The sequence below is a fragment of the Labrus bergylta genome, chromosome 3, assembly GCF_963930695.1.
Source record: "Labrus bergylta chromosome 3, fLabBer1.1, whole genome shotgun sequence".
NCBI classification, from domain to species: domain Eukaryota; kingdom Metazoa; phylum Chordata; class Actinopteri; order Labriformes; family Labridae; genus Labrus; species Labrus bergylta.
Genome location: NC_089197.1, coordinates 8,507,741 through 8,530,186, shown reverse-complemented (window position 1 = coordinate 8,530,186; position 22,446 = coordinate 8,507,741). Strand labels below are relative to the sequence as shown.

At 44.8% G+C, this 22,446-nt stretch overlaps 1 protein-coding gene across 1 annotated transcript in view; it reads left to right on the top strand.

The window, feature by feature from the left end:
* fhod1 (formin homology 2 domain containing 1) overlaps window positions 1–22,446 on the top strand; it is a 55,478-nt gene that overhangs the window by 28,304 nt on the left and 4,728 nt on the right. The window contains 21 exon segments of the mRNA XM_065952604.1: window positions 4,751–4,818; window positions 4,901–5,006; window positions 6,692–6,786; window positions 7,266–7,377; window positions 7,812–7,906; window positions 8,561–8,704; window positions 8,786–9,222; window positions 10,481–10,588; window positions 11,517–11,606; window positions 12,467–12,493; window positions 13,174–13,224; window positions 15,619–15,773; window positions 16,003–16,059; window positions 16,841–16,990; window positions 17,162–17,331; window positions 17,744–18,364; window positions 19,132–19,287; window positions 19,375–19,557; window positions 19,797–19,916; window positions 20,986–21,147; window positions 21,230–21,420. Coding sequence (XP_065808676.1) covers window positions 4,751–4,818; window positions 4,901–5,006; window positions 6,692–6,786; window positions 7,266–7,377; window positions 7,812–7,906; window positions 8,561–8,704; window positions 8,786–9,222; window positions 10,481–10,588; window positions 11,517–11,606; window positions 12,467–12,493; window positions 13,174–13,224; window positions 15,619–15,773; window positions 16,003–16,059; window positions 16,841–16,990; window positions 17,162–17,331; window positions 17,744–18,364; window positions 19,132–19,287; window positions 19,375–19,557; window positions 19,797–19,916; window positions 20,986–21,147; window positions 21,230–21,420 — 3,298 coding nt within the window.

The window sequence follows — 22,446 nt, the reverse complement described above, 5'->3', positions numbered from 1 at the left end:
TTTTGCATTTAGAGAGATGAAAAGAAAATTAGAGTTTCAAATTGTCATAGGAAGCAGAAAGATAATTAAGAATCTGTACTGATCTGTACATTTAAAGAAAAGCAAGTCCTCTCTCGACTCTCTGCTGGAGCTCCTAGCTCTAAATGACGTAGTTTTGTTTCTATTTCACTACAGTGATTCAGCCTTTCAGCCCCTGTGGTGAAACATTTAGCGATGGTCTTTTTCCATTCAACAGCATCTTTTACAGCCCAGATGGTCGGACAGACAGCGTGTCTTCACATGGACTGAATCATGTGAAACACAGGCCGGTCTTTGTTCCTCCGTGACACACGGCTGCTGTTAAACATCCTCAGTTTGAGCTTTATTTGTCTTCTTGTTAAACATGGAACAGGAGCTCTGCAGGGATCCACGTCGCTCTGTTTTTCAGCTCTGTAGCCTCTCATTGTTTGTTCAAAATATCCCAAACGCTTCATCTGTCATGTGTTTGGTTGTAATTTAGTTTGAAATGACAAGTCACATCGGCCCTTCCTCTCCCACTGAACGATTATATCAACATATAATTACTGTTCAACCTCTCAAACCCTCCAGAGACAAACACGTGCTCCTTTGTCCAAAATGCTCTTTGTTTTCAGAAGCTTATTTTAAGTCCGAGTGGAGATCTCTAAGTGTGCGGATCCCAAATCTGTCGGTGGAAATGTGTCTAAAATGATGCAGCAGACAAGGCTGATGTTATATTTACATTTAAGCAGAAACCCGAGCGATTTGCAATAAACATATGTTATGATTCACAGTATAGAACGAGTAGACACGACCGATATGAGATTTTTGGAGCCGATGAGATGAGATTCAACTTTATTGTCATTACACATATACAAGTATAGAGGAACGAAATGAGGTTTGGCATCTCACCAGAAGTGCAATAAGCAGAAAGTGCAAGAATCTGTGCTATGTACAGTAATTACAAAATTTAAAGATGTAGACTAAAAAAAAAGGTGAATTATTAGGTATATATGGCTGGATTAATGGGATGCTAAAAATATAAATAAATGCTATAAATATAAGTATATTCTTCTGATTATAATATACAAATTAAGGTGCAGTGAGCATGCTATACTAGATTACAGATAATATACAGAATATGGACATATTTTACAGGTCGATAACTTATTGAGGTGATATGAACATACTATAATACAATAATACAGGTGGATGAGAGATGTGTGTGTATGACCAGGAGGAGTGGTGGGGGGGATGATGGGTGTGAAGTGATGTGCAGGGGAAGAGGGGTCAGCGGCCAGCGGCCGATATATCGGCCGATACCTTTATTAGATCTATGTTTGATCTGTAGAGATAGATTTAGATATACACATTGATTGCCTTGATCCCTCAAATAGAATTATCAAACACTTCTGAAAAAGATTTTACTGTAAAATCTGGAATACAAGACTCGCCCTGTTTTTGAAAGTCTCTCCGAGAGAACAAAAAGTTTAAACTGTCTTCCTGTGTAATAATTTCGATCGTCTTCAGCGAAGTCTACAACATGCTGTGTTGTCATCCATATAGCGCCCTCTGCTGGTGACAGAACTGTAAGTGTAATTCAATGATACTCAAATGAAATGATGTTTGACTGGTGCATAAATCGAGTAATATCGGTGCATATCTGAATATCTGTGATAAAATTAGCCGATACCGACAGTCAGAAAGTCGGCCGATATTATCGGCTTGCTGATAAATTGGTCGGCCTCTAGTGATCATGTCAGATAAAGTGGACAAAATAAGATAAGTTTTAAAGGAAAACTTTGGAGCAAAGACTTGAAAAATGGTTGAAGATTAAAAGGTTAAATTAAACTCGGTTGCCAGGGAAAGAAAACACACACATCTCTGCACGTTTGTGTTTTTAGTCAAGTTGGAAAAGAGTCTGAATTGAATCTGACGGTTTGTGCTGAAGTGTCTCTGACTGTCGTGAAGATGAATTGATTCCATCAGTTTAAAAATGTCTCGTCCTCCTGTGACATGTTTGCTCAGTCGGTTTGCAGCCGAGTGTTAGAGGATTCATCAGAACTTTATCATCAAAACTATCTGCTGTTTCTGGAACATGACGCTCTCTCTACTGACAAGTAGAAACACAATGAGTTCAGCACGATGAGTTGTTTTACATTGAACATTTGTGGATTATAGATCATGTTGAGCAATGGGGAAAGAACTGATCTGATCTTGATGACACACCTCAGTGTTAAAGGGAGGCTTGAGGCTTTGCCAGTGGCGATGGTGGTCGACCTAAACAGTCATGCATAAATACCTTTAATGCATTCATCCGTTTAATGTGCTCAGTATTCCTGTGTTTCCAGTTCGTTTCTAAAATATACATTTGTTAATTTCCTTTTTCCAGATTCACTAAAGCACAAAACAAACAGGATTAGTCTCATTTCACCTGATCAGCGTGGGCGTTGTCAGCGTGGCGTGCTGTGGTCTGATCTTTCACAGTGACCACCGTTTTGTTCCATTTTCTGGATCACTAGAAAATAATCTCAATATTGTGAGAAAACCAGCTTTGTTATCTCGAAATAATGAGACAAGTAAGTCCAGATATTTAGACATCGACTGAAATGAACTCATGATAATGTGGAAAATTGAGTAAATAAAATGTTTGGATGCATGTCCGCTTAGGACTTCTGTAATTGACCGGTCGGGTTGCACATGAAGAAGAAAGACAACTGAGGCGAGCAGTAAAGCAGAGAAACTTTGCTCATTGTGACATCATCAATACATTCCATCTTAACAGTGCAGTGCATGTATGAAAGAGGCGTCAGGGGTGTATCTGTTTCTAGTAGTTGTGTCCAATCCAGTCTCTCTTAGGAGAGGGCTCTTGACCTGTTCAGTATAAAACTGTAGAAAGAGTTCCATCGAGGCTTCATGTCGCTGAGTTAGACTGAGTGATGTCCGTTGGAGTCCTCCTCTCAGATTGTTTACTGAGGACTAAACAGGATGCTGGAGCTCATCAGTTTATTTATTTCTCATATAAATTTATCCGAAATGTCAGCGCAGCAGAAACCAGAGCAGGGCGGCTGCAGATAATTTGATATCACCCTCACTCTGCACAACAGTCCAGAGCTCCAAGACCGGAGTTACAGTTCTCTGTATGCTCAGACAGATTGAACATAAAAATGTTGATGATTCTGGGGTTCATGCAGAAGTGTGTTAAACCTGAAGTGCTCTGTCCAGTGGTCAGCAGGGGGAGACTCATTGGTTGTTAAAAAAAACTTCATCCCCCCATTTTGAAGGCAAAACGTCACAGGGACGTAAATATCGTAGCTTGAAACGTCCGTCTGAGTGAAAGCTTCAGTCCGTTATTTCAACAAGGCAGTTGACTCTGTGTGTGTCTGTTGAAGATGCAAACATCGCACTGTCAGGTTAGTCCGAGGAACAGTCGGTAGTGACCTACCGGAGGATCTCAGGTTACATGGGGGCTCGTAGGGGGGGTTAGGAGGTCGGAGATGCAATCTGGTGCTGACCCCTACAAGCTTTAAAAGTGATCACTGGTGTTTTAAAATTAATTCTTAAATAGACTGGGAGCCAGGCTGTTCTCTCCTGTTGGACCTGGTTATGACCTGGTCTTTAGATGTCATCAGCCAGTAACCAACGAGGCTTTCGGCCAATCACAATCAATCAACCAATCAATCAACCAACCAGGCCCTATCTAGAACGCCTAATACAACAATGTACTTAAGCTTCGCAGAACTATACTAATCCAAAATATGATGACAAATACTTTTCTTTGACTGTTGAAATCTTGGAGGTTATATGAGGTCACAGCGGGCTGCAGCAGCCAGTCGGGATGTGATGAAAAGGACCGGGGGGGGGGGGGCCTTCAACTGGAGTTAACTGTGCTGCAGTTTGATGATTCTTGGAGACAGTAAAAGTGAGGACACAGACCAGTGAGTGGATTCTCTTAAGAAATAAGATCTACAACCCACAGGGGGAATGATGACAATGTTTCCATTCACACTGAGATCTCAGGGTGTGATTTATGGATCCTATTGCCACGACAACAGACCCCCATGACTTCCTGTTACTATGGCAAGCTGTGGTTACTGACTGTGTGTGTGTTTATTTCTCTTTCAAATCCTCATTTTTTTGCTTCTATTTTGTACCACAGAGTCACTCTCACATGAACTGTCTTGATGTTTTTTTTCCATTGCACTTCAGCGTCTCTTCCTGTCAAAGTCGGTTATTAAAGTTCTGGAAAACAAAGCCAGAAGTCTTGAAAACAGAAATCCACAAATGTCTGATGTCATGGTGTCAACATCAATGTCTTATACCATTTCCTATAAAGTTGTGTGTGTTGAGTTGCTTTAATGTTTTCGTCCTGTCCTACTCATTGCTCTCGCTCTTCTCCGCTGGATGAACTTGTTGTGTTTTAAAAATAGCAGAATTTTAAATCTGTCAGCATTTCCTCTGAAGTGCAGAATGAGTCAGGGGTTTCAGCCCTCGTAGAGACAAACAGGAAATAGTTTCATTCCTTTCTTTAAACCCCTTCATCACTCACCCCTTAAAGAAGCAGCTCCTTATAGTAAGGCTTCCTACTCAGGCCTCGCCAATGCCCGCCCACTGAATGCATCGAAACTCAACATTTAAAACACAGAAGTCATGTAATTACACCAACAAACGATCAGAAGCTCTGTGAGGGCACATTTCTGTTTTTGTCCAATGAGTGACTTTGCATGTTTCTCCGTCTCCTCTTGTGTTTCAGAGAAGCTGTATAACTCTCAGGGTCCAGAGCTCCGACGCTCTCTCTTCTCTCTCAAACAGCTCTTCCAGGTAACGCACGTTTCTGTCATGAACACACACACAAACAGCAGAATGGTTTAAAACCAGACATCTCTTCTGTCTCTTTCTGCAGGATGACAAAGACCTCGTTCCAGAGTTTGTGGCCTCTGAAGGTCTGACGTGTTTCATCAAAGTCGGAGCGGAGGCCGACACCAACTACCAGAACTACATCCTGAGAGGTGAGACTCCGCCTCCTGGAGGCTGTCATAAGCTTCTGTTCTGTTGATCCTATCAGTTACCAGTAGTTTAAAGTATATACTGATATAACAGAATTATTGTCAGGGTACAAGCGCTTTATCCAAACGTTCCCGAGAGCACAGTCAGAAACAACTACCAGGGGGACAAATCACCATAATCCATAACTGACCAGGACAAGACTTCAACCATTCTTTTCCTACTTGATTTATGTCTGGACAGAGGATCACTTTCTGTTGATACTAGGAGACAAGAGTTCACACAGGGAACTTACATGTATATTCTTCATCAAGCTACATGCCAAGAAATGTATACTCTTTCACCCAACCCTTCTGCATAATGGGAAACCTTCACATACCACTGCAAGTCATAGTGAGACAAGATAAAAGCCAGAAAAGTAGAAGTTGCAGATGTGTGAAACCACAGATTTACCACAGCCACCGTGCTCACTGTCCAGTAAAATACTTTCCCTGTAGCCTCCCGTCTTTTATACTAAGCAAGTGAAATTTGTTTATACGACACAGCCTTTCCACAGACACCAGATACAGAGAGATTCACAGTCAGAAAGAATCCAAATAAAAAGTAAAATAATAACCGCTAATAAGATAAAGGACACAAGTTAAAATATTAATTGTCAAATTCTACCTGAACGCTGGTCTGAAAATATAAAATTTTGGCTGACTTTAGAAACGATTCACTGAGTTCAAAGACCTCAGGCTTATCTGGAGATGTTGACAAAAATACTGATAACCGGCAACATGTAATTTGAGATTAAAAGGGGTCCTAAGATCGAGCCCTGGGGGACACCATCATGACAAAGCAACAGTGCCTGAAAAAATAAAATACCCTACAGAGAGAGTATGGAAGTCCTTTTTGATTAGATAAGTAGAGAACCAATCCAATGCAGCCCTAGTAATGCCACAAGGTGCATTTCAATGGTTGGCATCTACAATTGTTGCACTATTTTCCAGCAGTCTCTCACAGAGTGATGATCCCTTCCTCGTCCTTACTTCAGATGGACTCAGCCTTTTTGTGATGCTCTTTTTATACCCAATCATGTTTCTAAACTGAGGCCATTTAATCCTTATTAACTGTGAGATGAACCATTAAGCATTTCACAACTTTCCCAGTCTAAAGTTGCCACTTTCAACTTTTCCTAAATCTGTTGCTGGCATAAAATTCAAAGTGAGCATATAATTGTCCAGAACACAAACGATGACACTTCTCAGTTTCAACATTTGATGTGTTGTCTCTGAGTTATTTTTGATCAAATACGGGGTTTCAATGTTTTGCAAATCATCACACTCGTCCCAACTTTTATGAAGATGGGGGTTGTATAATAAACCAGTTCTTGTCCACCAAAGAACCCCGAGTCCTAAAAGCAGCCCTCACATGAGCAGAGGGTGATACCCCTTCACTCTGGGTCCTGCAGGCTGCAGAGCCATCAGCTGAGTTTGTGACGCTCTCTGCACGAAGCAGCAGCAGCAGCAGCTCGATCAGATGGAAACTCAGAGCTGCAGCTTCACACATCCAACAAACCCACAGAGAGCTGAGTCAGCCCTGCAGATTACAGGCTCCTCTGGATCTGCTGGAGCTGTCTGTGGAAACCAGAGAGCCAACACTGACCTGTCTGTCTGTATGTCTGTCTGTCTCTTTGTCTGTCTCTCAGCTCTCAGTCAGATCATGCTGTTTGTGGACGGTATGAACGGCGTGATAAACCACAATGAGACAGTCCAGTGGCTCTACACGCTTACGGGGAGTGTGGTGAGTATTTAAAACTCCAAACCAAAACAAACTTAAACACAATCGACTCCTTTATGCTGATCAATAGAGCTTGGTTCATTCTGATCTCATCTGGTTTGTATCAATGGATTCAGACTTAAATTAGCTGGTGTGTTTTTTTGAGTATCAAAGATTAAGAGCATCTGCAGACTTTTAAAAAAAAATCAAAAAGTCACTCAGGAACTGCACAAACAGTGACGTTAACTCTTGCAAATTGCATCAATTTACAAAAACAGTAACATTTCCCCAAGTAGATAATACTTAAAAATCGGCCTCGGGCTCAGAAACTTCGGAATAAACCGTAAATGGTGATATTTAAAACCTGCCATCACTCAGCTGAGATACAATCTCAAAGTTTTCCCTTTGCAGAAGAAGTGATTAAGAGCAGGTTTTAAACATCAGAGCAGAGCTGCGGCTCCCCCTGGTGGACACACTCTGAACTTCTCTCTGTTCATCTGCAGTCTCGTCTGGTGGTGAAGACGGCTCTGAAGCTGCTCATCGTCTTCGTCGAGTACGCAGAGTCCAACAGTCCTCTGCTCATCAACGCAGTCAACACGGTGGACGGGAGGAGAGGTGCACACACACACACACACACACACACACACACACACACACACACACACACTTTGATTCTTTGACAACAATCTTTGTACAAAATATGATATTTTAGCCTTTGTAGGTATGAAACTTTTAGAGCTGCATTTAACATGTTCAGTTTTTACCACATGAATCTGTCATATGTTTGAAGTCTATAAACTTTCAGAAAGTGTTGAATAATCTTGATTTCTTCAGACTTTCCAGATATCTACAAATACCGTAAAACTTCGAATAAAAGCCCATCCCCGTTTGCCACAAAACGAGTAAAACCCAGCATGCTGCACAGTAATCGTTTAATCTCCACTATCGTGTTTTCATGATCGTTGGAAGACAAACGTCTTGAAACCTGATGAATTGCCCAGCAGTCCGTCTTAGTGTTCAGTCTGTAAAGGTGTGTTTGTGTGTTGCAGGTGTGAAGTCGTGGAGTAATCTGATGGAGGTCCTGGAGGAGAGAAACGGCTCTGACACAGAGCTGCTCATGTTGGCCATGACGCTCATCAACAAGGTAAAAACATTTCAATGTATAATATTCAGAATATTATGACGATGTTTTCATTCAAATATCTAAATCAATTCAAATGGACCAAACCTGTTACAAATACAATATATCTCCAGCAGTTATCAAAGCCAGAGAAATCTGTAAATTTATAGTTTTAACTTGGCAGACATGATGTTTATTGTTGCCGTGGAAACACCGGATGTTATGTCGCGGGAGCTTCTACTGAAAGCTGCCGTGCTGTTGCTGTATGTGCTGCTGTGTGATGCTCTGTTAGACACTCAGTGTGTAGAGCGTTTAGCTGAGAGAAAATAAATGTCATCAAGGTCAACAAACAGAAAATGAACACGACAGACAAACGGCTAACATGAACAGTATGAAGCAGCTTCATGACGTGCACGATCTTCAGTGGGGTGGAATAAACATGGTCACCCACTCCTGCTTGACCATTGGGAATTTTCCTGACTTTTTTCAACTCGACTTCATGCAGTTTTTTTTTTTTTTCTATGAAGCTGGAGTTTTTTTGCGTTCACACATGCCGCTCACGCTGTTCATGGATGTGTGAATGCAGCATATCGCTTTAAAAGTTGTCTGTTTAATTATTCATGTTCTCACCTGTGTGTGTGTGTGTGTGTGTGTGTGTGTGTGTGTTTTATGTGTCAGACTCTTGGGGTGCTCCCGGACCAGGACTCGTTCTACGATGTGACCGACAGTCTGGAGCAGTTGGGGATGGAGACGATCATCTTCAAACACATGAACAACAGAGGGACGGAGCCCGACCTGCGCTCTCAGTTCACCATCTACGAGGTAACCACAACCTGAATGACAAAACAACACACACACACAGTTAGAACAGTGTTTAAGTGTGTGTGCGTGTGTGTGCTGCAGAACGCTCTGAGGTACGAGGACGGGGACGTGGACGACTCCTCCCTTCACCTCCGTAAAGAGAGAAGAAAGACGGCCTTCGGCGAGCAGGAGGGACGCAAGAACCGCCGCACCTCCAACCAAAACCTCCCTGACCTCCTCCCCTCACCCGCTGCTTCCTCCCCCACCCCGACCCCCACAACCTTCCTGCCCCCCTCCACTGAGACCACCCCGGTCTCCCCTGCCATCTCCCCTACGTTCTCCCCCGCTGTCTCCCCCGTCGCCTCCTCCCCCAGCCCCACGGCGGGGTCAGGCAGCAGGGCCTCGTCTCCGCTGATCTCCGATCCTGACAGCTCCACCTCCAGTCCGTCCGGGTCCCACAGAGGGTCTCCTGTTCCTCCCCACACGGCCCCCAACGGTACCATAGCAACAGAGCAGGATGCAAAGTCACCGACCAGTCCGTAAGTATTATCTTCTGATAACAAGAAAAACAAAACTCTGAGCCTGATAACAAACAAACATGTTTACAACTATGTGACCCCCTCCCCCCTCCCCCCTCCCCCCGGTGTTACGGCCGGTCTGGTCTCCCTCTGCTCTCTGAGTCTGACCAAGTTTAGACCGGCCGCCTGACGAGGGACGTGTTTTATTTGGAAGCAGATTTTTCTCTGAGTTCAAGCAGCAGGAATGTTTGTCCTCTGTGGGCACATGAAGAACATTTCTGCTCGTGTTTGGACTCAGCGGGAACAGCCGACATCTCTTCAACATTTTAAAGGGGGCAAAGTTTATTTCATATTTAGCATTAAGTACCCGCAAGAGACTTCACTGCGGGTCCACTCTGGACCCGACAGGGACTGTAATTATGTCAAATAATGTCGTCCTTTCTGAATCTATTCAAAACTTCAGGACTGATGGTTGAGCTTCTCCTTCCTCATTAGATGAAAACATTTTAGGTTGTTATTATTAGACGTCATCAACTACATATTTCACCTCAGTCAAAAAAACAAATCTATAACTAGAGAAAGTAATCAGCAGGCTTAAAGGTTGTTAAAAAAAAAAAAGTTTAAATGCGTCCAGACAAAAAGCCAAGTACCTTATTTTTGCCTGCTGCAGCTTTTATACACCGTCAGTGCAAAGACACAAAATGATTCCAACCACAGGATTTATTTTTACCTGAAGTTGTGGACGTCGATCCCCATTTTTAAAGCTCATGTAGTGTAACAATGCTGGAGGTCCAAACTAAACTTGGCCAAAAGTTTCATCTCATGAGGTAAACGTGTGTTGGAGTAATCCCAGGATGAGTCTGCAGAGGGCGCTAAACACAGAACTTGTTCTGCAAAGCAGATTGTTTGGCTTCTCTAGCCAAAACCTCCCTGACCTCCTCCCCTCACCTGCTGCTTCCTCCCCCCACCCCAATTACCTTCCTGCCCTCCTCCACTGAGAACAACCCCCTCTCCCCCTCTGTCTCCCTCACATCTGTCGGGTCTAATGATGGGGATATTTCGCTCATATTCAATTCTCGTTTGTGTCTCATCTTAAATGTATTCTGCTCTTTCTCTGAACACAGCTTTAGTTGAAGCTCTAAAAGAACAAATCAGGTCTTTTTCTCTCTCTCCATCCTGGTGCTGATTCTGGGTCTGTTTCTTATTTCTGGTGACTGGTGTTTCTCTCTCCTCTCCCTCTCTCGCTCTCTTCCCGCTGCGGTGCTTTCTGACCAACCAGGGGACGCTCTTTCCTCAGCCACCACATGTCCGCTCTTGGTTTCGGCAGGAAGTCCAGACTCTTCACCAAAACCAGCTCTATCTCTGAGGAGACGTCAGCCGCCTGCAGGTCGGTAACACCTGGACTGACCTGAGACCTGCTGACTAGACGTCAGTTTAGTCCCGTTGGTGCCACATAGTTTATTTTACAGACGCTTCCAGAGGAAAGAAACAGATTCACTTTGAGGATTATGGAGTGCATGTGGAAAATTAGAATTTGCACAGACTTCACTTCACATATCCCACCTAAAAATTTAACTAAAACCAAGCGGGAACTTCTGGCGCCAAAAACTGTAGTTCCCTGAGTGTCCACTTGAGGCTGCTCCAAAAGCGAAGGACTCCCGTTTTTTTTTTAAATCTTTAGAGAGGAGTGAACATGTTTTACAGCCTGGTTTAAAAACACTTTTGAGATCAATAGTGTGCCATGATGAACTTTTTCATAACTCACCCGTTCGATGAGATTAAAGCGAGAGTTGTCCATAATAGGGGGCGGGGCTGATTTGACTGACTGGAGGCTTAAGACCCAACCTAACCTGTTTGTGAAAATCAAGAGGAAAAATTAGCAGTATCAGCCTCTTCTCAAGTGAGAAAATAATCAAATTTGAATATAAAATACGTAGAAGTAGATCGGAAGATTCTTAAATGAAACTTTTAGGAGATTTAAATTATTAAAATGATTTATAATAAAATACTAGATGATGTCTCTTTGGCTCCGTTCCTCCTCTCAAATCGGCTGGATGTGTTGATCAGGCAGAAGCCAGACTGTCTTCTTTACAACACACACACACACACACACACACACACACACACACACACACACTCAATGGAATGAACTGGCAGAAAGAAATGTTTTGAAATGGTTGCAGTCTTAACTCTCTAAATTCTTGGCAGTTTATTTATTTTGTGTGTGTGTGTGTGTGTGCGTGTGTGTGTGCGTGTGTGTGTGCGTGTGTGTGTGTGCGTGTGTGCGTGTGTGTGTGCGTGTGTGTGTGTCACAGCTCGTCTCCCTCAGACCTCTCTCACCAGGAGAAGCCGTCTCAGTTGAACACGGAGCAGCCCGTCAAGACGGAGTCTAAAACCAGTTTCAAGTAAGTGAAGCAGACTCTGCTGGAGTGGGATTTCTTTTTGGTTTCCAGGGCGATGTAGGCACAGCACGGTTACCAGGATGCTGCGGCTCAATGATGGTAATTGGTGTGTTGTTTCAGGGGACCTACACTGTTGTAGAAGTGAGAGTGTTGGTGTTTGATATCTCTGTGGATTGTTTGTGTGTTTGTGACGATGTCATAAAGATGTTATAAAGCGAGACAATGTGTCGGAGCCTTTCTCATCTTCTTTAAGTTTTACCCTCCTCCGGCGCTCCTGTCATACATTCAGGTGTGCAGAGATATTTTTTTTATGCGCAATACTTTTTTGTTTTCCTTTTCTTAAAATCTATAATTAATAGATTAAAATTGTAATTCATTGATAACCTCCTTAATTAGGAGTCATCTTAATTAAGAACTTTTTTTTATCCTGATGGCTTAATATTGTATTTTTGTCTGGAATATTTTAACAGATTTTTCTTTCATTTCTGTCAGATCTCTAAAATTAATTCTTGATTTCTTTTTAAATTTAACTCTACAGTTTTTTTGTTTACCATTTTGCAGAATGTTGTTCTGTATAGTTATTGGATTTTTTTAAAAACTCTGAAATGTGCACATACAGTATCTCCTTTTTGAATACAGCTGAGATTTGATGTTGAGTTTGAATATTTTATAATTCACAAGAATAAGACCTGATGCTTAATGTCTGTCCATCTTTCTCTCTGTCTGTCTGTCTATCTCTCTCTGTTCGTTTTATCATTATAATGTTTTGTCTGACACTCTAACCTTTTTCTTTATTCTCTCTCTCCCTAATTTCTTCGTGCCTCGTCTTTTTCTCTTCCTCTCCTCCCTTGATCCTCCCCCAGCTCTGGGGAGGATGACGTGTTCCGCTGGTAAGTACTCGTCTCTCCTCCTCCTCCTCCTCCTCTTCCTCATCATCCTCTTCCTCATCATCCTCCTCCTCCTCCTCCTCCTCCTCTTCCTCCTCCTGTGTGTCTCTAGTTGTCAGTCAAGTGCTCAGCTGTATAACGGTTCAGCAACATTCAGCTGCTAGGCCACCCGCGCCCTTTCTTAAGAAGTTTTTATGCAGCTGAGCACTTCATCAGGTGTTATGTGAAGGAAATCAGGTGGTGTGTGGGAAACGTGTGTGTGTTTGCCTGGTGAGGGGGTAAACTGTGTGAGATGTGTGTGTAGTTCAAAGCTGATTCTGGTTGGGACTTGTGTGTTTTAGTGAATCTGTGTTCACCTGAGAGAGGTGTAAAAGTAGTCAGCAACGGTTTAAAAATACCACATTTATTTTGAAAATGTTCCTTTAAAAACCTTAAAGGTGTATCCGTAGTAGCTTATTTAGCTGTGAACCAATCAAGAGGTGAACTACAGATTTGAACCTGACAGGTGTTTCTGGTTGGGTCCTTTTTTTTCTGTGTGTGTGTGTGTGTGTGTGCGTGCGTGCGTGCGTGCGTGCGTGCGTGCGTGCGTGCGTGCGTGCGTGCGTGCGTGCGTGCGTGCGTGCGTGCGTGCGTGCGTTTCCATGTGTGTGTTCCCCGCTCAGCTCTGTGTTGTGTCTCTGCAGCTCTGACGACTGTAATGTAAACCAAGACAAGCCGGTTCTGAGGAGGTTTGAGTAAGTACTGCTGCAGCCCCACTGCATGCTGGGTGATGGAGTCCGAGCCCTGCTGCTCCTGTTAGTACCTAGCTCTCTGTGTGTGTGTTTTTGTGTGAAGCCCGGGTTGTTTTGTGTGTTTGGAGTTGTAATGAGAGTCTGGTGATTCTGCAGGATTACAAACTGAAGAGGCTTCCTGGGTGATTTTTAAATTTCTTCAGTTTCAAATAAAATCACTTTATTCCTCTGATGACATCTCACAAATCAAACTCAAGATCCTGATCTGCGTCTCTGTCTCTGTAGATTTTGTACATTGTCTGTGACCATCAGTTTGATTTTTTTCCCAGCACAGAAAACCTCCTCCATCCTGTTGTTTTCTCTCTCTCTCTCTCCCTTTCTGTCTCCTGGTCCTGGTCCTGGTCCTAGAGTGGATCTATTGTTGACCTTCAGTTCAGTTTGGAACAATAGAAACTCGTAAACTTGGGCAGATCTTTCACTGTGCGATTGTTCTGCTGCAGCCACTAAACGCAAATTACAGAGCGAGCAGCTCGGAGCTCCCTCAGACCTGGACCAGGCCCACCTCCAAAACTACCACACTGAACTGAACTGGTCTGAACTGGGCTGTGGCTGTGGGATGACTGCAGAGGTGTAAAATGACAAAGTACATTATCTGAGTCGTTCTACTAAACTACACTAAGATAAGATCATCGTTTATTGATCCCCAGAGGGGAAATCCAAGACAAGAAGAAGAGCGTTCATATGAGTGCAAAACAAATAAGAATAGAGGACATCATGAAATAAATATTAATTAGTAAGTAGAGAGTTAACTTTACACCCATTAATTTCCAGACAAAAAAAGAACAATGCAAGACATTCAGACGTGTGCAGTTAGTGGAAGTTAAACTCAAAGGGGACAGTTTTGAGTTTGAGGAGGATGCACAAAAGGAGACATGAGCTCCCTGTTTCATATCCCCTGTCAGTCTAAGCCTATAGCAGCATAACTAGGAGCTGGTCCAAGTCTGAGCTAGGCTTTACTATAATCTTTATCAACACAGTAAGTTTTAATCCTACTCTTAAAAGTAGAGAGTGTCTGCCTCCTGGACCCTGACTGGTAAACGATTCTAAAAGAGAGGAGCCTGATAACTGAAGGCTCTACCTCCCATAGTACATTTTCTTGAGTCCACCTGTCTTCTAAACTATGCACGCTTCATAATAACATAAAGCCATGCATGTGTTGTATTATGACGTTATGTAAAAGAGGTAACTGTGCTCAGGCCCGGTTAGACCTGGAGCAGTGTGAGTGAAGACCAGGGGGGGAATATGGAAGGGGGGCAATCGTGCTTAAGCACAGCACAGGACAACTGGGCCTATTGTGAGTGCGCCCTTAAAGACTGTAGGTACCAGGAGCTGGTCTGAATTCTTCAAAAATTTCAGTCGTGCATTGCTGACTGAAAAGAGATTTATCGAGGAACTTGTGAAGAGAGGTGACTACCAGTTATTGATATTCTTTCTGGTACCTCAACGCTGTTCCCCTAAAATGTCAGAAGAAGACCTAAGTACAACATCTCCCGCCTTCAGTTTCTTAAAGAGACATGAATAACACAGGAAGCTGCTCTGATTTTAAAACTACCAATGGCACAGTAATGTTATTAATAGTCTCTTAATGTGGCACCAAAAACTTTCTGCAATGGGACGAATAAAAAGCTCTGCTCTTTACTCTGTGAAAATGAAAACAACATAAACTCTCCCCCTTCCTCTGACCTGCCTCCATCCTGGCTGTTTCCATACGACCACAACTGAATAATACTGAAAGAATGTGTGTGTGTGTGTGTGTGTGTGTGTGTGTGTGTTGGGTCTGTAGCTCAACAGTTCTTATAAAAATGTTAGTATTAAAGTTGTAAATCAGGGCTGGTTGGTGTGGGGTCATTGCAGTGTCACAAGATGTGTGCTGGTTTGTTTGGGTGCAGTCTAATCACTGGTCTTTAATCTGACTGGTTTTGGTTTGGGGGTTTTGCAGTGATGAAGAGATTTTAATCAATCGATTTCTTGACTTTGTGCTCCTGATTGAAGTGATTTAAGGTTTGTGTTTTTCTGCTTTCACATGCTGGTGACAACATTCAAGTTTTTTATATCAAATATTCTACATCATTGCCATAAAAACTTAAAGTAAGAAAAGAAAACAAAAAAAACATGCCAAACTCCCAATTCAGCCTATTTCTTACTTGGAAGAGTTTTATTTAAACCAAACAATCGTCTTCCTGACTTCAGCAGCATGTGAAAGTGGTGCCTGGTTTTTTTTTTTCCCCCCCGGAGACTTCCAGACGTCTGATTCCGCTTCATGTCGGCCATGTTTGCTCTGTCTCACGGTTGCTTTGTTTCGTCTTACCCCCCCCCCCCCCCTCGCTCTCTCTGCAGAGACACCTTCCTGCGCAGCCTGGCAGCCACACAGTGGGAGAAGAAGAGAAGAAGTAAACACCTGAGCCAGTCCAGGCAGTCCACGTCTGATGATGTCATAACCCCGAGCCCGCAGCCTGCGGAGGGGCGTGGCGAGGAGGAGTCGCCACATCAGGGTAAATCTTTGAGTTGAAATAAAATTAAAAACATTTTTTTTACAAACAATCTTGATGGATTTAGAAAAACCAGAAAAAGAAATGTCTGTAGAGCCCGAGTAAGATATTAAAATGTCGTTTCACTCTCACACACATCTCTTAAAGGAACAGTACACCTTTTCTGCTAATCTTGCTCCCTGTCTCGTGTGTGTGTGTGTGTGTGTGTGTGTGTGTGTGTGTTTCTCCTCAGGGCCGACATCCAACAGTTCCGACACAAACGGACACTCAGACTCCCAGAATGACCCAGGTGAGAGAGCACAGTTACCCACAATCCTCTTCTCCTCATTGGTGCTACCCACACTGCGGTGCTCAATTAGCGCCTGCCTGGCCCTTTCCCGAAAGCCAAAGTTCAGTACGGAGTGCAGACTTTTCAAGTAGTCTGAACCCTCGTGGTCATTATGTGGGTCCACCTCAGTGGACTGAACATGCATCAGCATGGATACTAACTTCAGGGATAGCACGGATAGAGGGATCTACTGTCAGACTGTGTAGGCACTTTGCAATCCGGAAGCACCCCATGTTTATGAAGGCCGTACAATTCATGGGCTTCAGTGGAATGAGAAGCTGTGAGTGCATCGGCCCGGCGGTGATGATGGTGCACCACCTGGTGGAGGTGAAGCGTCACTACTCTCTTGTACGTCATCCATCAGAACAAGAAGAAGCAGCAGAGTGCAACAACTGCATCTTCTCTCAACCCTTCTAACCTTTACACAAAACAGAGACACTCTTAACCAAATAACTGAGACAAGGGTGGATGAGTGGAAAGGTTGATACATATTTAATGGGTGGGTGCGTGAATGGACGCATGGATGGAAGGCTGAATGAATATTTGATGAATTAATGGATAAGTGGATTCATGCATGGATGGATGTAGAGATGACTTAAAGACATGTCACATGTAGTCTTCTCTGTTATACTCGCCTGATGTGTCCTCCATGACTCAGCGCCATCATCACATGTATAAGGAGTTCCTTATTGTTCTATTTCATGAACTTCTGTAAACATTGGGAACATTGGTCTCTTTCTAGCCTCCTCGATGCAGAGGCAGTGCAGCACTCTCTCCGATGACAAGAAGTTTGTGCTGGACATGCTGTACTCCAAAGCCTCTTCCACAACGCCGCTGAGCCCGACTGCTGCAGCTCCTGACACCAACGAAGAAGAAGGCAGCTTCCTGGCTGGTAAGAGCCGAGCACAGTGGAGTCCGATTTAGATAATCAGTCATTTCAAGAAGAAGTTGTTTAAATGCACTACTCATAAACACTCTTTTAGTTTATACGGTTTAACAAAACATTTAAAAAAAAGACGCCATGTTGAAAAGAACAAACATTTGAAATGTCAATGTCTTTCAGGTGGAGATCTGGGCGGTCGTGGTCGTGTGTTGGAGCGTCTCTCCAGCCTTAATGCGCGCTCAGTGGAGCCCTCCGCTCCCAGCGAGAGCAGCGCCTCCCGCAGGGCGGAGCTGGAGGGGCTGGAAGGTTCGGCACAAGCAGCGCTGGCCCGACTGGCTGAAGAACGACAGGTCTGAACAATACAGCTTCATTAATTTGCGTCTTTGCTCTAAATACTCACCATCTAAACATGTGGAGAAATGGAGAAAACACATGAAGGTTTACAGACCGATGCAGAGCTGGCTAAATGCTGAAGCTTCAGTGTCCACGACATGGCAAGCTAGAGCACATCGGCTCTAGGGAGGAGGGGGGCAGGGGGGAGACAGCTCTCTTTAATGTTTTGAATTTGGACCGCAGTACCCATTTTAAACACTAGGTGTCAGAGTTTCACTCTGCATCTGTTAAAGCCTCTTTCAAGACTCACAGCTGAAACAATCTACTGGAACAATTCCAAAACCTTTTTTAAATTAGCCATAGCTATGAAACATGTGTAGTAACCCTGGTGTTTCTCTTCCTGTTCTTAACCTGAATGTGCTCCATCAGACCCGAAACCTCCGGCAGCAGAGCAGCATCGATGTGGAGGGCCAAGCCCGCCGCCTGGAGACCACCCAGTTGAACCCGCTGGCTCCTGGCGGTCCCCCTGACGCCTGGGAGCAGCTGCAGCCGAGCGCCGCCGCCCTGCGCATCAAAGACCTGGACTTCTCCGACCTGCTGGACGAGGAGGACATCGACGTGTTGGACATGGACTCTTTTGACTCCTCCTCCTCTTGTTATTCAGGCCTCCCTCCTCCTGCTCCTCCTCCTCCTCCAGGCATGGCTGGAGTTTCACCACCACCTCCTCCTCCCCTTCCCCCGGGCCTCGGCGGACCTCCCCCTCCTCCCCCTCCCCCTCCTCTTCCAGGAGGTATGGCCCCTCCTCCTCCTCCTCCTCCCCCTCCACCAGGTGCTCCACCTCCTCCTCCTCCCTTCTCCTCCTCGGCGGCTCCCTCTCAGAAGAAGAAGACGGTGAAGTTGTTCTGGAAGGAGCTGAAGCAGGCGGACGGGCCTCAGAAGTGTCGCTTCGGTCGGGGGACGGTGTGGGCGTCTCTGGACAAGGTGGCGGTGGACACCTCCCGACTCGAACACCTGTTTGAGTCTAAAGCCAAGGAGCTGCCTGTCGCCAAGGTAACAAGGGCATGGTTCAGCTGGGGGGACTAACAAACAGATGCACTGTGGGAAGTGTTAATTAGCAGAATGCCAGTATGCCGCCAACTTCTGTATGGTTGAAAGATTCAGTTGTCATCAGTATGCACTCACAATGACAAGTGTGATCTGATTTTTATTTATTTATTTTATTTCAACCGTAATTCTATCAGGAACATTTCTTTGATTCTTAAGATATTTTTGATCCGCAAACTTATCAACACTTAATGCGTAAGGGGTCTCTTACTGCGACCCGCCTTTATTTGTCAAAACATGCAGCAACTCCGGACTAGTAAAAAGAACTGGGCCTGAAATATAGATGGGCTTTTATTTGAAGTTTTACAATACCACCATCCAGAGGTTTCCAAATTAATAAAACATCAGACTTCATATTAAACCCTCATCAGTAAATCAGCCTTAGCACTTTGCAATATGTCATCTGGCACAAAGGTTTACTGTGAAAGTATGAATACTGATGAATCCTGATCTGATTTAAAATGTTCATAAATAAGTCATGGATTTAAAAATGCGGTATCATGGTTGCTGGTCACACTGAAGTGTTTTGGTGTTGTTTCTTGTTGTCATTGGTTTTGTTGTTGTAATACTCACTTTGGCCACTAGAGGCTGTCGGGCACTGCTTCACTAAGTTGTTTTATAGAAACACTCTAATGTGGATACCAGCAGGCAGAGCAGCATATCGTTTTATTTACAGATGATTTAATCCTTTTTGTTACATGATTTTTGTGCAGAAAGGACCTGAGACGAAGAAGTCTGAGATTCATGTTCTGGATCCAAAGAGGAGTAATGCCATCAACATCGGGATGACCGTGCTGCCTGCCGTCCACGTCATCAAGACCGCCATCCTCAACTTTGACGAGTTCGCCATCAGCAAGGAGGGCATCGAGGTACGGAGCGACTGCTAATGGCCTTTATTATTACAGTAGACTGAAAAGATGCAGGTCTGTCAAACTGATCCATTCTGTCCCGAGCAGAAGATCCTGACCATGACACCCACGGAGGAGGAGAAGCAGAAGATCCAGGAGGCTCAGCTGGCCAATCCAGACGTTCCTCTGGGCACGGCGGAGCAGTTCCTGTTCAGCCTGGCCTCCATCAGCGCCCTGACCCCCCGCCTGCAGCTCTGGGCCTTCAAACTGAACTACGAAGCTCTGGAGAAGGTAACATACACACAGACAGAGGACCTGGTTCTTCATCCACGTGGTGAAACTGAAGTGGACTTTATGTTTGTCATGAATCAGCTTATCCCTGAGAGTCTGCACTAATGAATTTAAGATCTGAGAGTGAACAGTTTGATATCTGCAGTTATAAACCTTTAACAGAAGTAAATATCTCACACAGCGTGGCTATGTTATGGATGATAATGTTTAAACCCCCCCCCCTCCCCCCTCCCCTGCAGGAGATTGCTGAGCCGCTGTTTGACCTGAAGTTGGGCATGGAGCAGCTGGCCTCCAATCAGACCTTCAAGAGAATCCTCGCCACGCTGCTCGCCATCGGGAACTTCCTCAACAGCTCCAACGTGAGATTTTTTTTCTCCCTACTTCTTAACTCTTCTCCTCCTCCTCCTCCTCCTCCTCTTCCTCTTCCTCCTCCTGGTCCCACTCTTCTTCTTCCTCTTCCTCTTCCTCTTGCTCCCCCTCCTCCTCTTCCTCCTCCTCCTTCTCTTTCTCCTACTTCTCCTCCTCTCTTCCTCCTCCTCATCCTCCTCTTCCTCTTCCTCCTCCTGGTCGCCCTCTTCTTCCTCCTCTTCCTCTTCCTCTTGCTCCCCCTCCTCCTCTTCCTCCTCCTCCTTCTCTTTCTCCTACTTCTCCTCCTCTCTTCCTCCTCCTCATCCTCCTCTTCCTCTTCCTCCTCCTGGTCGCCCTCTTCTTCCTCCTCTTCCTTTTGCTCCTTCTCCTCCTCCTCCTCTTCCTCCTCCTCCTCCTTCTCTTTCTCCTACTTCTCCTCCTCTTCCTCCTCCTCCTCCTTCTCTTTCTCCTACTTCTCCTCCTCCTCCTTCTCTTTCTCCTCCTCCTCCTCCTCCTCCTCCTCCTGTGCTGATGTCCTGACTGTTTTTAGATAGGTGTGTTGTTTCTTGAAACAAAGATTCAAGATAACAGACAGAAACTGAACTTCTGATCTGTTTTAAGCAGCTTTAATCTGATACTATGTGTGTGTTTCTGTGTGTGTGTGTGTTTCTGTGTGTGTGTGTTTCTGTGTGTGTGTTTCTGTGTGTGTGTGTGTTTCTGTGTGTGTGTGTGTTTCTGTGTGTGTGTGTGTGTGTGTGTGTGTGTGTGTTTCTGTGTGTCTGTGTGTGTGTGTGTGTGTGTGTGTGTGTTTCTGTGTGTCTGTGTGTGTTTCTGTGTGTGTATGTGTGTGTGTTTCTGTGTGTGTGTGTGTGTGTGTGTGTGTGTGTGTGTTTCTGTGTGTCTGTGTGTGTGTGTGTCTGTGTGTGTTTCTGTGTGTGTGTGTGTGTGTGTGTTTCTGTGTGTCTGTGTGTGTTTCTGTGTGTGTGTTTGTGTCTGTGTGTTTCTGTGTGTGTGTTTCTGTGTGTGTGTTTCTGTGTGTCTGTGTGTGTTTGTGTGTGTGTGTTTCTGTGTGTCATTCAGGCGAAAGGCTTCGAGCTGGGTTACCTGGAGAAGGTGGTGGAGGTGAAGGACACGGTGCACCGTCAGACTCTGCTGCATCACACCTGCAGCCAGGTGGTGGAAAATTACACCGAATCCTCCGACGTCTACTCCGAGATCCCCGCCATCACCCGCTCTGCGAAAGTAAAAAACCTCGCCAACTCTCTGTTTACTCTGATGTCACGCTGCATATGTTCAGGTGGTGACCAGGTGATTTGTCCTGCAGGTGGACTTTGAGCTGCTGTCGGAGAACCTGGTCCAGCTGGAGAGACGCTGCAAAGCATCTTGGGACAACCTGAAGGTGGTGGCGAAGCACGAAACCAAGGCGATGCTGAAGAACAAGATGACGGAGTTCCTGAAGGACTGCACGCAGAGGATCATCATCCTCAAGGTGGTCCACAGGAGGGTCATCAACAGGTACATCACACTCCTCCTCCTCCTCCTCTTCCTCCTGCCGCCATCTTTTGTCTCCCTGAACGTCTGCTTAAGAGAAACATCATCAGGGGTCTTTCTGCCCCCGCTCTTCCTCATTCTGCTCCTCCTCATCCTCATCTTTCCCGGCCCACTCATCATTTTTCTCTTCCTCCTCCTTCTCCAGTAGCCCTCTTCCTCATCGTCTGCGTCTGGTTCTCCTCCATCTCTTCCTCCTCCCCTCTCTTCTCACCACTTCCTCTTCCTATGATCTGTCATCATTCTCCTCATTTCTCTCCTCCTCCAGTCCGTTCTCTTTTTCTGCCTCTTTGTTGTCCTCCTTTTCAGTGTCCCGCACTTTCTTCTCCTCCTTCTCCTTCTTTGGCTCTTCTCTTCTTCCACATCCTTCCAATACTCTTCCTGCTTCCTCTGTCCTTCACCTCTTCCTCCTCTCCCTACTCCACCTCTGCCTTCTCTCCCCTCTCTCTTCCCCTCCTTTCTTTCTCTTCTTCCACCATTTCCTCACCCTTTTCAATGTTACCCACTTTCTTTTCTTTGTCCTTATTGTCCTCCTCCTCTTCCTCTATATGCTTCCAATCCTCCTCCTGCACCTTCTCATTTTTCTTTCCCCTCTTCTTCATCTCCTTTCCCTCCTTTCCCACCTCACCCACATTCTTCTTCTACATATCTTCTTCTTTCATTCTCTCTTTCTCAACCTCTCCACCTCCTCCTCCCCTCCTTTCTTTCTCTACCCCATCTAATTTTCCCTCTCATCTCCTCTCCCTGGCTGTTCTCCTTTTCTTGTATTTCCTCCTCCATAATGGTTTCCACTTTATTTGCTTATTCCTTATTTTCTGCTTCACCACCTTCGTGTCCTCCTTCTTTCCCTCCTCTTCCTCCAAATACTAACTCCAATCCTCCTCCTGCTACATGTCATCTCCTCCTTCCCCTCTTCCCAATCCTATATCCCCCTCCTCCTCCCCCTCCTCCTTCTCCTCCCCTCCTGTGCCACCACGCCATCTTCTTCTTTGT